This window comes from Catharus ustulatus, chromosome 4 (genome assembly GCF_009819885.2).
Source record: "Catharus ustulatus isolate bCatUst1 chromosome 4, bCatUst1.pri.v2, whole genome shotgun sequence".
NCBI classification, from domain to species: Eukaryota; Metazoa; Chordata; class Aves; order Passeriformes; family Turdidae; genus Catharus; species Catharus ustulatus.
In genome coordinates this window covers 50,949,824-50,968,573 of record NC_046224.1, presented here as the reverse complement: position 1 = coordinate 50,968,573, position 18,750 = coordinate 50,949,824, and the positions used below count along the sequence as shown (strand labels likewise).

Here is an 18,750-nt window from a genome sequence, read left to right as displayed (position 1 = left end):
AAAGACAGATGTGAGGATGTTCTTCACAGCAAAAGCTTGAGGCAACCTAACTGTGGAAACTCCTTACAGCTTTCTTGGAACTTTCCTTATAAAGTTGCTTGATAGCAACTGTAATACATTTGCTTTTTACAACTAGTTGAATTTTGATTAGTGTTACCTTGCTGCTCAAAAACAAGTTAGGTGTTACAAAAAGCGAAGCAAGTCTTACCTGGAATACTCTGTCTCCTCACAGACAGTGCTCCATCAGGTGCCTTTGCCTGGTTTGCAGATTTTGTGTAAGGACTCTCATCTAAACAGAAACAAGCAACACCTCCAGTTACTGTTAAATATAATGTTAAAAACAATTTTTTTTTAATCCAGATATTGAATGAGCTAGCAGTGCAGATCACAAGAGATGCTATGAGCCAGATGAGGATGAGTGTTTCTGAAGGCTAATTCAATGCTCAATGTCATGTTTAGACTCCATGACAAAGGCTCTGAGTAGCAGAGCTGAAAAGGATGTGCTAAAACTCAAATTGGAGGTAACACATATTTGATGTCAGGTCTGATATATAAAGGCTTTTCCAAGTTTAGCATACTGATAGAAATTGCCCTTTTCTTATGTGTAGAAGCTTTGTGTGACAAAGACTTGAATGACAGAGACACTATCCCTGCTCAGGAATAAAAGGCTTCCAGAAGCTTTTGAATATTCTGGCTGGGAAGATGCACTTTTCCTTTAGGATCTATCAGTGGGTGGCTCCTTTTCCTTTGTAGCAATTGACTGGGGAAAACATCAGAAAGTTGTTGCCAAACAGGCCAGGCACATTTGCGCCTCAAGAACAGCACTGTACCTGTGTCTAAACAGGAAGCTATGTGGAACACCTACTGAACAACTTCAGTGCACAAAAGACCACTAATGGTGGGATGAGCAGATGAGTTACCAATTAGAGGCAGCATTAGGCAGAAAGTGAGACACTTCTACGTCCCTCTTAAGAGCAGAATGACGGTAAGGAAAAAAATCAGCTATATTGCAGCTTTGAAAAGGAAGAGCTAAAAGTGCAGGAAAGAAATGTGAAAAAAAGAGAATAGTATATACATTTTATTATTTCAATTAAAAGAAAGGAATCAGAAGAAATAAGGCTTCTGCCTTGCTTTCCCTTTAATTGAGTGCTCAAAGACTTTAAAGTGTCACAAATCTTTCTGTTTGCATATTTTCCTTCAGATTGCAAATGACTGATGCATTTATAGCATGTGCATGAATATGTGCTTAAATACTGATCAATGAGTAGAGGAATCAAAGACTACATTATCTGCTATAGCATCCTCAGATCAAACAGAACCATATAAACTTTTTCTGGAGAACCATCTTTTCAGCTGACACTCTTGACAGTATAATCCTTCTTTGCTGATTGCACTCTTTACATCTGGTGAGGATTCAAACTCCTTCAGAAACTTGCATCAAAGACAGCACTCCATTTTATACCAGTGAGATAAGGGTTTGGTCAGCATAATTTAATTTAAAACCAGGTCTCAAAGAAGTGACTGAATGAACTGGTGATCCTTTAGAACCAGAACTTCTGTAATGAAGTCTGCTGCTGTTAGGTAGTTGCAGCAACAAAAAGCACAAACTAATTTAAAGGGAAAAAAAAAAAAAAAAAGGAAAAGGCAAAATAATTATTTATAGCCATGAACCTTGATGAAAATACAGCAACTAGGGAAGAACATGTACTGGTAAAATAGCACAACAGCCAATATAATTGTGTTTTCTACAGTAAAATGAACGACAATTGTTTCAGGAATACAATGTTACAGTGAAAGAGTAACAGGTTTGATTATACCACACGCTAGTACAAATGCCAAGAAAATAAAGCTGCCAGTTACAGGAAATAGAGAAGCATGGAAAAAATATTAACATGGACCCAGGTACATGATTTAAGAAAAAGGTATGTAAACCTTATACTTCCATTTGGGGTAAGTGGATAAGCTAATATTGCATATGTAGAATATACACCACCCCCATTAAAGAAAAAAAATACACTAGGCCTGAACTAAAGCTTCTGAAAGAAGCAGCATTTATCTTTTTTTGTTTTACAGAAGAGGCACCACTGCACTTGAACTCAAGACAAGGCTTAAGACAAAGAAACTGAACATGTGGCTTACATGTTTATTATGCATTACTACTTAGTTGCAGATGCTGAACATGACAGCACCTAGTGTGGGACACACATTTTTCTAGTAAAAAGTGGGCAGGAAACATAACACAATTTCTATATAACTGATGGATAGTGATGAGTCCTGGGCCCTATTTGACTGTATGCCCTACCTATGAAAAACCTATCAATTTACACAACAAAACAGTCTTCTCCAAGTCAGACTTCTTACATATGTATTATTGTCATCAGAGTGAGGGAGAGGAAAAAAGGAAAGAAGAATGTGCACAACCAGACATTTTCCACCGAATCTTTGTCATTGAGCAAATGAGTAAATCATCTCCACTCTGACGCTGGAAGAAGATTTTCCCAATATTGCACTGGACCAGAAGTATCTGTGGTTATTCTGAGTTCAGAACACAACACAAGTCTGCAAATCTTTGTGGTTAACAACACCAGTGAGGGGAGGAGACTGCACATTCAAATACTTACTAGGGAGCCTGAGCAAAAATCTTTTCTACATAATAACTGGCAGATGTGAAAGTAACTAAGACTGCACAGGTGAATAAATTAGTATTTTAATTCAAGCCTATTAACACTGAAAGCTTCTCAGATGCTTATATGGATTGGGAAGCGTAGGCATGAAATTTGCATTACATTTCTTAATCAGTTCACAGATTCTCATAGCAAAAAAAAGGGCTCAAAAAGTTTCTTCATAAACTTCTGAAATTTCATAAATGCAAAATATACCCTATTATTATTGGGAAAGAACAATGAGCCATTGGTGGACTGACAAGCTGTTCTCAGAACTGGAAAGAATTTCCTTTTAATGCCCTTGCAACAGTAAAATCAGACTGAAATATAACTAGAAATAGTTGTAAAGGACTCCAAGGAGAAAAGGAAAACAAACACAACCTATTGTACAAAGATTCTGATTGAGCCTTATTGAGTTGCTTAACTGAGACAGGAAAGCAAAATAAAGATCAGAGAGATGCAGAAATATATGTCACCCTAAAGAAAGTAGAGAGACAAGGAAGTCCTGATAGCTCTGAAGTGTCAGACATCATTCATGGTGGCCCAAAGGAAAAAATCTGTTTGTATGTACTAATAAAGTTGCATGAGTAGCCACAAGAATTTATCATCAAATTAAAATTTCTTGATGCCTTCATCGAGTCTATAGTTAGCAGAGAGGGTCTTAAAAATGCAAAAATGTCTTATGACAGCAGTGCCAAGAGGGATTTGTAGAAGAGTTTTGTATTGCCAGCACTGATAGGCTTGGAGATGAAGCTCAATTCAGCAAGCCAACACACAGAAAAATCAAAGGAGCAAAAGGATCTGAAGCATTCCCCTGCAAACAGATAATAACTCAGGAGATAAGAACTGAGTATCAGGAAAAACTGTGATATATTTTAAGACACCACACATACAAAGTAGAGGGAGAAACAGACTAGATTCAGAAACATAAATCTCACCTGTTTACACCCCTAATAGTAGCATACCATCAGCATGGAGCCAGCCACAGTCCATAAAGAACCCAGAGGCCAAACTGCATCGTCCCAAAGCACAAAAATACCCTCACCTGGACACACAGCTGCAAGCCCTGCCACAGCTCTTGTCACTTCTGAAGGAATCCCTCACAGGTGGCCACGGTCCTACCAGCTTAGCTACACCCATCCAGCTGTGGGTGCAGCTGCTTTTGATAAATCACTGGCTGTTTTCCCTCTTGTAATTCCCTCTGGCTAAAAAATCAGACAGCTCAGAGTAAACAATTTCAGCGAGTCAGTAGGTCATATAAAGGTGTCAGCTATGCCAGCAGATCTCCTCACTCAGTGACTACAGGCAACCAACCCTCTTAGGCTGTTAAGAGGCAGGGGTCATTTCCACCAAATTCATACTTTGCATGTTTCTAACAGCTGTAAATGTGCAATAGTGAAAGATGTACACTGTGTTAATTCACTCCTTCTTGGCAGAACACAAAGTGATAATCTCAGAGGTGACACCTTGCAGATTATTAGGATTCTTAACCAGCAAAACAAAATTACCTTTATGTCTTCTCCTTTTACTTGTCTTCATGAAACAGCCCCGAACACCAGTAACAGTAGCTCACACATCACCCTTTCAAAGCCCTGCACACCTTTAAGACTACAAAGATAATAATCAAGTGGACAGGAAAGTACTCCTACTGCTTACAGTTATTACTGTGGGTTTATTGCTTTTTGCTTGTGTGGTAGATAAACAGCTTTTTTTTCACTTTCCTCCCCATTTTTAACCTGATCTCTATTCTGTAACTGAATGATTCATTCTTTGAGTTTGGGACCACGCTGTGACCCATTTATATCATTCTGCATTGCTCTTACCATACAGGTGTGGGGCATCTGTCCAAGACTAAAGGCTCTGAAGATTCTAAGAAAGAACAGTAATGTAACCCCAGAAAGATTATACATGAGACAATGTGTACAGATATTTATCTGAAGTGCCTAGTACTGTGTCAGCAAAATGACCATATGAAATTTGCTGCATTTAGCTTAATATCCTTTGAAGGATACCAACTGGGGGCACTTAAGAGGGAACAGAAGGAAGACCTAAGGATACTTCCTCAACAGTCAAGTCTAGACATTCAACAACTCAGGCAGTTTATGACCACTGAACCATTTTCGTGTCTCCTGGGGGCTGTGAAAGTTATTGACACAAGAATCTTGTCTACAGATGTGGTAAAGGCTAAGGGCACTCCCTCCTTCCAGTCTTCAAGTGGGGTTAGAGGCTCCTTCACTGCTGCTGCCACATGTCCGTGCAGTAACTGCTGAACCCAGTAAACGTGTCCAAATCCTGTGTCCAAGCTCTATGTCATTTGTACCCGGTTTTTACTGCAAAACCTGCATTAGAGGAAGCAGGGAAATTATGTGGCATCAAATTTGTACATGAGGAATTTCAGACACAGAAATTTTCTAATATTTAGGAGCTTGAAAGTTGTATTAAATTTTTTCAACAGTAGATCTGAAAGCATTATGAGGGAGAACAGAGTTTCCATCTTTCAGTTCTTTATTTTCCATTCTTTGATGGCCTTAAGTATGCCTCACCACAGAACAAGCTGTCCTTTGGCCTAGGAAAAACTGCATTTCAACAATTTTAGAGCATAACCATGTAGGTCCCAAGTAGACTTCACAACCCAAGCAAGTGAAATCTGACGTGTTCCGCAAATGTTCCCCACTGTGAAGAATCTCCAGCTAAGTCCCAAGACTCCTCAAAGAAGCACATTACATTTTCAGCTGGCTAACCTCCAGCTGTCTCAGTGTTACAGGAGTAAGATCAACTTTACATGCTGCTGTTTGCACCATTTGGGACAGGATGCACCTCAGACAAGTAGAGAATCACACATCTGTACAGAGATAGACTGACAACACCACAAATTCTCAAGAGGATCCCCAAGATTAGGTCCTCAAAAAATAAAAGCACCAGAGTCCCACTTGTTACTTCACGCATTCCTAGATCTGTAATATTCCATTGACTGAAATTTGTTGCTCCTTAACTTTATAAAGGAGAGTATTTTTCACTAAAAATAATTAATTTTTATGAATCCCACTGGTACAGCACAAAATACCACAGGTTCTCATACTTCCTATATCTGAAACCTATCTTGAATTTTATCTTTAAATGCCATGAGCCCAATGTTACCTAAAAGCACATTTTCATTGCACAGTATCATACCAGTGATGGTAAATTCCAAACTACAGCATTCTTCATTATCTCCACTGCTTGAAGCTAGAGGCTTTTACAGATAAAAATAAACATGTATCCACTGATGCCTGTGGTTTATAGAAGCTCTGAAGCTGGGGAGGCTTACAAAGAGTCTTGGTAGAACTTTTAGGATCATTCCTGCAGCAACTGACTCTCTTCTGAGCTCAGACCTTTCTGTTAAAGATCTTCCCTTCTGTGAGAAAGGTGAAAAACCATTTGGAAGCTCACTCTCACATTCACAGAGAGTACCCAAACTCCCAGCTACACAATTGCTAGCTCACTCTGACAAGGATAATGAAAAAATATCTCAGAGAATGTATTTTTCCCGGGAAAAGAGGATGCTACATTTTGTATGATTTTCTTTTAAATAATGCAGAAATCTAGAGAAAAATTGAAATCCTGGAACATGCACGGTTACTACAATATCACTACAGCTGTGCCAGAGCATAAGGGAATATAAACTATTGAAAAAAGAGACAAAATTACCTTAGACTTTTTCACTGGAGGTATAATGTGCATATTTTGAATGCATATGCTTCAGGAAACAACAAAATGCCAAAATTTGCTTTGCCTATATATTAACCCTTCCAGATGTGTTATGGGAGTTCCAACTATGAAAGAAAGCTTTACTTTCTCGTACTGGTGCAGAGGAATAATAATTTTTCAAATTAATTTTAGAACTATGGCTTCAGTCACTTTCAATGAGACTTGATTTTTGAAATAGCAATGCTGCTCTTCAAAGTAGTGCTTAGAATTATCTAAAATTTTTTAAGCATTGCATGTAAAGTAGCCATTAATGGACTAGGTTCCAAGTAGGACAAATATAGATGTATTTAATCTTAATCCTTTCTTATCAAATTCTGTGCTCAGTGCTCTTGAGAGCAGTCTTTAAGAAAATGTAGGGTTTCAAATGCTTCCACAAGTAACATTTGTTGGTGTATGTGACATGGAAAAATTATGAGAAGAAAGAGTTAGAATAGCTCCTCTGGTAATTTTCTTTTCCGCATTTAACAGACACGTCTCTGGTTTTCTTAGAAACTTAATTTCAACAGTTATACTACCAATGTATAACTTTGTTGTCTCTCTAAAGTGAAAATTTATTCAATTATATTATACTTTATGTAAATTTAATTATCTTTTTTTCTGAATTATATGGTTACTTATTACAGTAGCAGCTCAGTTTTAATCTAGAAGCAAGAGAAGTAGGCTACTGTAATTATGCATAACTGTGAATCCATTTTGTATTGATATTTAGAATACCTCAGCAAGCTTGACTGTTTGAAAAATGATCTGAATATCCTCCAAGTTTGCTTGTCCAAAGTTAATTTCCTACGCCTGTGCTTAGGCACCTGAATGGAAATGCTTGGTTTCCTAAATGACTAAGTATGCTGATCTCCTCTCAAAGCTATTTTGCTCATGAAAATTCAGAACTTTCCAAGACCATTTAAAACATGCAGGATCTGCAGAAAGCTCAAAATGTGTCTCAAGAGATATTAGCATATGGTGAAATTCACTTCAGTGGATTATCTAATAAAGAAGTAATCCTATTTAAATAATACCCCAACCACAAACTACTTCCAATCTGATAAATATGTATTTTTGTTTATACAGCATCAAGCATTAAGCACGAATGCCATAAACCAGAATCATCACTGAATCGTTACATAATTTTAAAATTCAACTTGAGTTTCACTTTATTGTCTTGGGCTGCTGTTTATTGTTTATGGAAATAATACAGGCATCACAGAAGTGATATGTGTGAGGCTTACCCAGACCAGCTAGAAACTGAAGAGACTGGTGAGGGAAAAAGCTTGAAGAAACTGGGGATGTAAACAATTTTCTTTTCTGCAACAGTCTTGGGATTTTTCTGTACATACAACTTCTGCAGAAAACCTTATCCTAGAGGATGGGGCTATAAACCTTTTCATTTAAAGGGAAATTCCTAAGTGACACAGATATCACTGAAAGGAAGCATTTCCAGATATTCAAGCTTCAGTTTTATTCTGAACACCCTGGTCCATAGGAAGGTTTTGTTGTTCTTGCACATGTGCAGCTCTGATGTATTGCTGCATGCTGGCATTGCATGAAAGTGCCATAGCTTGCACATTAGCTTTTGGGGGAAAAATATATCGAAAACTGTTTTCTTTACAAAGTTCTAATAGTTAACAAATTCAATTACTCTAACACTGGTAAAGGCTAAATCAACATACCTCAAAAATATTTGAGCATTAATGCCACACTTCATGGTAAAACACTTTTATGAATAGCTATTAACTTTAAAAATGTATCAGTTACCTTAGTACTACCTTTAATTCCCTACCCTTGGTTCAGCTACCCATTCCCAGATGGGCTGGGAAGCCAGTGCTAGCTGACAGGGAGCAAAGGGGCCAAGCCACATCCCGTGGCTCCTGGACAATGCCTGAAGCTAGGGCACCACACCCCGACTGCTGTGGCTGCCCAGCACTGTGCCTCCTTTGGACAAAAGGCAGCTGGTTACTTGGGCAATAGCATTGCCCTGTGTATTAACCAAACACAATGCACAGTATGATCTGCTGTTACATTTGAGGTTAAAATGCAACAGCAGAAATATATCCTGGTCATTCATCTGAGTTCTGCATGGCACCTCTACTGTACCAGCAGGTCTCAACAGCGATGTCTTTGTGCATCAACCGTGCCTGTGCTTTTTCAGCCCAGTCTCAGCAGAGGTGCTCCCTACAGTCTGACTCCTTGAAAATTAGGAAGAGAGGAAGAGACACACCATCTTCTACGAGTGCAGACTGCAACACAAAGCACATCATAAACATCTGCCCAGGTTGCTGACATTGCAGCGGGCAGGGATTGGGGGAAGAGAGGATGTCATTTAGGAATGTCTCTACTGCATGCCAGGGAAAGCAGAAGCCAGTTGCAGGTGTGCAGGGGGACGCCAGCGATTAAGGTTAATAGCTGAGCCAGTGAGACTATAATTAAAGCTCCATCAAAAATAAGTAAAATATGTTAAACTGTTTAGAAATCAGGTGGGTTTTTTGCTTCACAGAAAATAGGAATAAGCAAAGTCACAGCACTGTCTTCAAAGAGAAGTTAGAAATGGTAATTTTTTCTTGAGGTTAGTTATCCTGCCTCAGTTCCGGTGCTGTACTAATGCTATTTGCAGTAAATTATATAATGTGTTTTTCAGCCTATTTGTGTCTCTAAGTGTCTCTAGTGATGACATCCTCATCGCCTTCCTCTGGAAACTGCTCCACAGGATGTATCAGGTCTCACAGCTGGAAAAGAGTTCCCTCCATCAGTCTGCAATTTTCTTTCCTTGCTTTAACTGTCATTCTGTTATTCCTAATAACAGTCTTCCACTCTTCAGAAGATCTTACTAAGAATATCTCTCATGTATTCTGTTCATTCCAGAAACCACACAGATTACTGTTACTAGAGACTACTAGTTTAGGCTCAGATCCTATCAGCTCTTATTACAGGGTATGACTTAGCACAAACACTGGCAGATCTTGTCACCAAAGCACAGTGTACACACTGACTAAAATATTAATTTGGTGGAGTATCCCATTTAATTTTAAAGCAAGAATTTACACAAGTTTAACTCTAGGGTGGACAACATTACGAGTAAAGCATACTTTTCCATCTTTGTAATGTATACATTTTTATATACATTTATATACATTCTTTTTAATCCCTCTAACAAGCTTTATTTGATTCACAGAATAATTCTAACCTGCCACTAGAAGCTGCATAAACATTATACCAGTACCAGTGTATTTATACTGCATGCCAGTGGGACTGTCCCTCTTATTTATAGTCCAAATGACACACATTAGTCCAAATTGACACAGCTCAGGCTTAGTGAAAAACTGATCCTTCAGACTGCACTTCTTTCAAGAGTCAGGCCATAAACCTGGCACCTTTCTCATGGCCTTGTGAAATACTGTCCTACTTTCAGCCCCTACCCTGGAAGAGTTTACTCAATATATCCACAGAGACTGCACAATAATTGAGACTAACTTCACTTGTCAGCAAAACTTCATTGTTTTTGGAAGATGTGACAATTTTGAACACAGTGCAGAGTAAGGTTCTTTTTAAATAAAGTGCTGTGTGCTTTTAGAAGTGGGAACAAAGCACAGTAACAAAAGAGATGTCAAGTTGACAAAACAATATATACATATTTGTCTTACTTAAAGCTCACATAAAGCCTAGGCCACCTTCTGTGCTCCAGACAGCATCTATCCATGCATGTAGTTCCTTACAGCAAGGCTTTTAACCTGTCAAACAATCTTTATTTGCCAGTGTCTCCTGGGTCCTATTTAATCTCAAAGCTTATTTAGGGCAAGCAGTTCACTGTCTGCAGTATTCCTCAAATTCTGTAAAATGGTAATTATTAGATCTGCTTGCCCACATCTTTGCCTACATGCAACTTAGTCATGTGTGAATCAGCTTTTTGTGAACCTGTGGAAAATACAGCAATAAAGAAATAGATAAAAACTAATGTATGGCATGCAAAAATTATACCTCCATGATCTTCAAGAATGCACACAAATAATTTTTAATCTTTCTATGCTCAAATCTCCCAAGCCTTTTAACTAGAATCCCCTCTCTTTCAGCAGTTCACAGCTGTACCTTCACCAATGTCTTTAGCTCTGAGTCTCCTAGAAACAAGAGCATTAACTTATTGCCAGCCACAATGCAGGAAGAATAAATACGAATTTAGTTTTTTCATACTATGAAAATTCTATTTACATTTTTTCTCCCAACCCTGCAGTAATAGTGATTCAATTATTACATCTTTCTGTGTATTACCAGCACATTGCCAGCTTTTTCAGATCTATCACGATATGGATGTGTCTGTGAGCACGTACATTTAATTTTAACAATGGATTTACTAAATTAATAACATAATTTCAAAACAGACATGAGAAAGCAACCTAAAATAACAAGAAATATCACATATTAAAAATACGTTAAATCAACCTGATGCAGCTAAAGGATTCATTCTGCATGATATTTAAGGCAAAAGCTCAGACCTTCCAGATTTGCCATATAATGAAGGTCAAATAAGCCCTTGTTTTGGCAGACCAACAGCATGATGAATGCCAGAGTCCAGATCACTCTATCATGGTTAGCTTGAGCCTTGTCCAGGCTTTTATAATGAAAGACTGAGGGAAACCAAGCTGATTTTAAGAGCCAAAGTAGAATATAACTATTAATAAAACATTGTGTGTGAAACTTCAGACTCAATGAAGTGCTAAATATATTAACATCTGCACACTACTCAGGCTGTGGATTACATCTGTACTAAACCTCTGAAAAAAGAAAGTTAAGAAAAATAGACCACATCATTATTTCACAGAGACACTATTTCCTATTTCCTTCATGATCTGAAGTCTCTAAAAGGAGAGCCTGGTGCAGAGTGCACATTAATATAAACTGCCATTGAGAAGGAAGGGAGAAACATTCCTATGCATGCAAGGAGCAAAATGCTTCCAATTACTTGCTGCAGCTTAGCAATCCAGGTGACAACAATATCTTATTAACCACACCAAAAGCAGCCAATAACCAGCAGCAAGCCCCCATAAACCAGAAAATACAACCATAGGCACAGATGGAATTTTATTGACCAAATCAACAAGAAAACACAGAGGACAGTGTCTGTACTAATAACCAGGGCACAATGTCTTACAGATGATAGCACAAGTTTGATCTTTAAGGTATTTCAAAAAATAACTGGTATTTCAAAAAATACAACTAATTCAAGCTATGATTTCCATATTGCACAAAGCAAATAGTTTGCTGCAGAGTCAAAGAGTTGAGTTGAACACACTCATTTAGAACAGTAAAGCAAACCACTGAGACTCACAAGAGTTGATTAAGGTAGTGACTTTCAACCTTTGCCTATCAAGCCCTGAAAGATCACACACCACTGTGACACATCTCTTGAAGGACCCTGAAGAACAAATTATAACTTTACTCTACTACAGTCTAGTTGTTAAGGTATAAAACATGACTAACTATCTAAACTAAGAAAAATCAAACCATTAACACTAACAGGCACCATCATCTGCCCTGACAGCTTGAACAAAACAAACTTCTGCCCTCCAAGTCAACACATTCTGACTTCCAGCTTTTACAAAAGCTCAAAGATATGCATTGGTTTTAGCTGGCTAGAGATGTAAATGCTTCTGAAAACATTTCCAAACAGGAGTTAGGGCTGTGGAACAAGTACTGTTAACTCCTCTGATGGACAGTGCCAGCTCCATGTACTTTCAGCTTCACCAGCACATTCCCTGAGAGGAAAGCATGGGGAAGAGAGGCAGACCCATGGAGGAAGGACATCTCCCTTCTGTGGGAGAGCATGAGTCTGTGATGGGGGGGAGCGTCAGCAGGGCACGGTGTAGAGGATGGAAGAGTACAGAAGTACAGGCTGGTAACAACAATCAGTGGTGAACATGCTGTATGAGCATCCAACAGAAAGACAAAAAGCCACCTCAGAGTTTGCAGCAAACAAATAAATAGAACCTGTTCAGTCCAGAATTCTTGGGGGAGAAGGGTGGGGTTGGGAGGGGGAAGGGAAGATTGCTTGCTCTAAGTTAAATGTCTAGGCAGATGTACTTTAAAAACAACCTGGGTTCCCATCAATCACTCTGAAAAACAAACACATTAAAACCCACCTAAAGTGGTATAACAGAAAAAAAACCCTGCCATTCACTATGCATAATACAGGAGTCAAATTATTCTTTGTGAGGCTTATAAAACATCTTGCTAACACTTTCCCCTTGTCTCTCATACTCCAAATTCCATTACTATTCCTGTCTTCTTGCCTTAAGAGAATAAATAACAATAAACTCATTGTCTATGAGGTTTATGGGTGTTCAAAGCTGCCAGTCACCTGCCATTTCCATGTAAAGTACAAACCCAAGCAGACTTGTCCTTGAGGGAGCTGTAGGGCAGCTGAGCTGGTGGCATTGACCCTAGGCTTTCTGAACATATTCTGTCTGAGAGTTTATAAAAAAAATGTTGTTTTCTCTCTGTCAAAAGACAGTTCCACCAAACAGCTCCGTGAAAGCAGCTCCCATGCTTCATATTTCCATGTAAGGTCAGACCAGAGGCAAGGGATGCTGAACAAAACTCTGCTTTTGTATGTTCCACAGCAGCATTCCTTCTGCCTGCTTCTTTGAATCCACACTTCTTCCCTTTAAAGGATCAATACATTTTAACAGTGTATAAAGAATAAAAGGAATAAAAGGAATAAAAGAAATAAGAGAAATAAAAGGAATAAAAGGCTGAGATGAAGTCTGTCAGAAAACGTAACAGAAAATAAATATATCTGCCATGCATAGTATGTGGTGTGTCACATAAGGAAGAGGGAGAGAAGGGCAAAACCAAACTATAGTGGATTGCAGAGGAAAAGGAAAGGAAGTAACAGCATGGAAGAGGATGAATGGAAAGAGACTAATCCCACTTTGCAATTCCTTCTTGATTGCCTCCAGAGTACCTCTAATAAGTTATATTTCCTTGGCTAACTACACAGTACAACTGAAGCAGCCTGGTTTGAAATCACACAGATGTTAAAAGTCCTTGGTTTTGAGTTCCTACTGCCCATAGCAAAAGGCCAATGGAGAAAGCACTGGAGAAGTTGATTTGGCAAAAAACACCACAACATCAGTATCACAGCAGGAACTAATACTTTGCTGCTTCCCGTCCCAAACTGTCTCCTCTGCTCTAGGCTAATGTTTCTCTCAGTGAGATGCAAATGAACAAGGGAGATAGTGAGAGCTGTATTTATTTTCTGTTACCATCACCAGCTCAAGGAACCTGGGTGGGAACTGAAAACAAGCTATGAAGTTCAGGAAACAGAACTCTCAATACTTTTGCACCTATGCAGGAATTTTTGATTAAGATAATTTCTTTAATATTCTGCTTAGCAGAGAAGCACACATAACAATGATAGTGCTACTGCTGTCATTATACGCATGAAATAAAAATATAGAGGTGTCAATGACAACTTAAAGACAAAACAAAGTGAACATAAGGTCTTGGCAGAGAAATTATTTCTTTAATCACCACTGTTTTGCACACATTTTTCTTTCTAGCATGACTTTTTCAGGGACTGGGTTAGCCTCATAATTGCTCCCATTGCTTCCAGTATGAGTCTATTGAGACTTGCATGTAAAAAGTTAATTAGAAGTTGAATAAAAGGACAACAGAGATCAAAGAATGTCTATTCCCCGAGTTCATGCCAAGATCCATATATATGTAATGTTTCATACAAGCAATATAAGTTTTTTCAAAATTATCTTTTCAATAAAGATTATGATAAAGAATAAAATGTTCCCATTATCCTTTTCTAATGGATTTATTCAAATTAAATCAGAAGTTAAAACAAAAAAGTTAAACACAAAAGGATTACTCTTTCATTGATATTGCCAGGATATCTTTGGTTTAGTCAGACTGGCTACTACAGCAACAGTATAGGCAATAATCTTCCTTAAGATTCTGCTCTGAAAAAGTATGTCAATTTAAGGGATCAGTTGTTCCAATTAAAGCCAAATGGAAAGGCAGTGGGATTTTAAAGTTAGCAGACTGATTTAGATTCAAACAGAGGCTGGATATTATTCTGATTTGGGATGCTTTCCTGCTCTGGTTTTGCAGCTATTCAGGCACATGCAGGGCTTTTTGCTCTCTGACTGCATTGAGAAAGTCAAGACATGTAAATTTACATAAAATGTACAATAATACATTTTTCTGTGTGGTGATATGCTTTGTAATTTAAGGAAAAGTAAGTAAAAATCCATCACAAATCTGTACAGAATAATTTCTGCAAGCATTTCTAAAATATAGCACTTTAAATATCACATTCTAAACGCAGCTATAACAAAACAGGCCACTGCTGTAGCAGCTTCCCTCTGAAAACCCTGGCAAACTGCAGTGAGCACGGCTGTCTGCAATCCTGATACACAATTTCTATGTAAGAATAAAAAACTGGACATTGGAAGTCATACATTCAGTATTTTAGTGTCTTTTAAAAAAAATTGTAACACTTATTCTCATATAGCTCATAAAAATAAATGTTTCCAACACAGTGATTTACAACACAAAACAATAACAATTTCAGAATAACAGCACTTTGATATAAAAAGGCTATAAAAGATTGTCCAGCACTCTTTTATAAACGCACAATCTATTTTGAAATTCCCAGATGTGTGGGCTATCATCCCTTTCTTCACAGATTTTTTTCGTGTGCTCACACACACTTCAATATAGACAGAAGTTTATTAAAGTGCATCAAAGTGCTGAAAGGGAAGACACTGCAATCCATTCATGCATACAGATACTGATCCACAAACAGCACCACTGGAGTGGCTTTCCACTTTAAAAAAGCCGAACTTTATTACCTTAATTTTTCTTCAATTCACTAATTATATTCAAATACTTCCAACCATTCCTGCATTACTTGCAACTAAACTCCAGCCTTACACAAATTTTAGTCTTTTCCACTGTACAATAGAAACAATGATTTTTATGTGAGCAGGTAAGTGATAAAGGTGTAAGTAGTGTGGATTTGTAAAGGTATGGGTGCTGTTTTTACTGACCCAGTTCCTTTATGAAAACCTGCCTAAATGAACAGAGAAAAGCCATTCTGGATTATGATTATAATTACAGCTCTCCGGGACAATCTCAGTGAATCATCATTTCTTCATGTTGACATTTTAGCTTGCCAAAAAGTAAATCTAACCCTGGTAATTTGCTAGCTCTCCATACAACCTGGAATGTCGCCAGTCCATTGTAATTTTTTCTTTCCCTGCCAATTGAAGCCAGTACACTGAAAATCCTCATGACAACCCAGAGAGGACAGTACTTTACACCTACCAGTGACACTGGCAAAGATCAAGGATGGAGAAGAAAATGTTAATTTAGTTGATGGGTTCCGCAGGCAGATATTAGGCAGATGTCATACATTAAGCAGATATGTGCTCCTATTTCTATCACCTCCAGCCTTTTACCGAATAATTTAGGCCAATCATCCAAACCCATGAAGCACTGTGGAATAAGGCACAGCAGTCAACTCATCCACAAGATACGATGATTAGCACTTAGAATGCAACTCTGTGAACCTCTATTATTTTAATGACACGTTATGTGCTAATTTTAAATACAACAGCTGCTTCTCTCAAGTTCTTGCTACTGGATTTTGCTGAAGATCACCTTTAACATTACAACATAAATCCAGTGAGATCATACATCAACAGAAAACATTCATTGCAACCTCAGTGAACAGTAAGATTTGTGACTTTTGGGATTTACGTTTAAGACATTCTATACAAACTGGCTGAAATCTGAAAATAAATAGTGGTATCAATACTGGCAGAAAAGCCAAATAAGCATGAAGCTAAGGCACTTAAATTATTAAAAAGTCTACAGAGTTATTCTCCCACTTAAAATCCACATTTTTTCCCTAGGAAAGGACTATACAGTTGATTCCGTTTATGAGACACTACACTTGAAAATGAAGCAATAAAGCCCCTGGATAAAATACATCTTCACTTTAGTTGACCTCAGAAATGCCCTCCAAATAAAGTATAATCTGAACTGTCACTAGAGTTTTACAAAACAACAGTTATTCTTTCTTTGAGAGCATTGTGCAAGGAAAACAAATTTGTTTCTGTAAAATGTAATTTACATTTGATATTATCTACTATTTGTCAAGTAATTTGAGTTTATCAACAACTTATCAAGAGAAAGCTCCTCTGGAGAAACTAAACCTTAAGGAGAGATCTTAATGAAGTGCACTTTATGATCATTTCCAGCTCTTGCAAGAAAATTTTCTGTAAATCTAGGTTCAATTCACCCTGGCCTGATGGCCAGCACTGGCCTGGCTCCACTTGTCATGGAGCATTTCCCTGCTGTCACACACGGCTGCTGGAAGCAGTCAGCAAGAAGGAGAAATGATCCTGCAGGCAATTCCAATCCTCCCAGACGAGTTTCAAACAGGAGAGAGATTTTGAATGGAGCCCATGCAGAACAAAGCACAGCTACACAGTGACCCGTGTTTTATCTGGACTGCTATGTTTCATGCTAAATGGAGACAATGGGTTTTTTTTAATGTGGGCAGCCACATAAACCCATGCAAAGGATCAGGTTCATGGTTTACTGGGACTAGAACTGTAACTGCCAGCAGCAGCACTGTTTTTCCATCACAGTAGGTGACAACATCCTCCCCAGACCCACTGCAGGCATATTTTCTATTACAGCCATCTGAAATATTCACTAAAACTGGCAGATGTTTTCAAGGTTGCAACAGTAAGTCGACAAGTAGAAAGCAGATGATTTCTGCTGCTAAAACACTTTAAGGAGGAAAAAAGAAATGGCAGGCTGATATTACCAGGGATAACTATATCTCTGACTTATCCCTGGTATCCTCAACTATGCTCCTCATTAGCCTGCCTTCACCTTTGGTGTCTAGCTGCCATCTCTCCCTAGGAATGACAGCAATAAGGAGGGAGGGAGACTGCTCTGCTCTCTTGATTGGTTTTGAATGCTGCTCCCCAGCCAACCACGCTGACCACTATTCACTGCAGACCAACAAAGTCATAAAATCAAATTTTAGTAACTGCTGTTAAGCAAGGTTCAATGAGATATTGCAATCTCTGGTCCTGTAGAGTGTCCTTTATGTTTTTGAAAAATTTGTACACTGATATAGCCTAAAACTAAGGCTACTTTATTTTCAAGTATGAACAATAAACGTTCAAAAGGTGTGCGGATGTGGCACTTGGGGGCATGGTTAAGTGGTAAACAAGATGGTGCTGGGCTAAGAGCATTATTAAGAGTATTTTCCAGTCTGTATGATTCTAATAAAGACTGTATTTGTACATCTGTTTTATTACATCCTGTAAGTGGGCTGTCCACCATCATTTTGTTCACTACAACCTTCCCAGCAAGCGAGTCCAGCCTGAACACAGAGCCAGTGAACTGGTGCATGTATCAGTGTGCAAGCTGGCTACAAATTAAGGAATCTGACTGACAGAGCTCACCTTTGACAACAGAACAACACACTATGAACCTCTCAGCTCTCTGCTGATGTGACCTTGCTAGGAGAGGCCATGAGCATCACACTGAGCACTGTACTTAGTGCTGCTCATTGGATCTACAACTAGGGGAAGGACCTGAGCCAAAGTCCTCTGAATGTAGGACCAAGAGTTTGAGAGGCAAAAAAAGCAGAAGAAATACAATTGCACCGTCTTCCAACAAGACTTCATTCCTCAGATAATTATATCCTTGATTCGAGGTAAAATGCAAAAGTGAAGGTGCTAGAAGATGATTTGTGATATTATAACCAATCTCTTACTTCCTCTTATTACCTTTTCATAAAACTCTTAAGTTTAAAGCTTCTGCTTGCTTTGACACTTGGATCCAAACAAATATGTCCATGGTTAAGTGAAAAACAGGTCTGAGGTTTATTTGGAAAAATAACAACAAAAACCACCCAATGAAACAAAACAAGTAAGCCTGAAGCTACTCACTCAATTACTGACAGTCTCTCCCCACCTTTTTCGGCTTCCTTTCATTGTTTCTCTTGCACAGCCACTTTTCACAACTTTAACCTTATCCCCCCACCCCAAAGCACTGTCACTACAGATTTAATTTTTTTACAATTGTAATACACCAAGTAAGGAGTAGTAAAAAGGAAGACTTTTTTTTTTAAATGAAAACAAATGAATTAACTCAAATTGCATTATCTGATGCAAAAAGTGGTCAGACAAGGGGAAATGGCCTCAAGTTGTGCCAGGGGAGGTTTAGATTGGACATCAGGAAAATTTTTTTCACAGAAAGGGTTGCCGAGCATTGGAACAATCTTCCCAAGGAAGTGATTGAGTCACCATCACTGGAA

At 38.3% G+C, this 18,750-nt stretch overlaps 1 protein-coding gene across 16 annotated transcripts in view; it reads right to left on the bottom strand.

Moving 5' to 3' along the window:
* GRIP1 (glutamate receptor interacting protein 1) overlaps nt 1-18,750 on the bottom strand; it is a 312,190-nt gene that overhangs the window by 100,353 nt on the left and 193,087 nt on the right. For 13 of the 16 annotated variants that reach the window (XR_004417787.1, XM_033058892.1, XM_042779229.1 and 10 more), the window contains exon 2: nt 209-289. The exons of the other annotated variants lie outside the window; for them this stretch is intronic. Coding sequence is in view for 12 of the 13 variants with exons in the window: in XM_033058892.1 (XP_032914783.1) it covers nt 209-289 (81 nt within the window). In the remaining variant the exon portion in view is untranslated. The remainder of the gene's footprint in view (nt 1-208; nt 290-18,750) is intronic. 16 annotated transcript variants of the gene reach the window in all.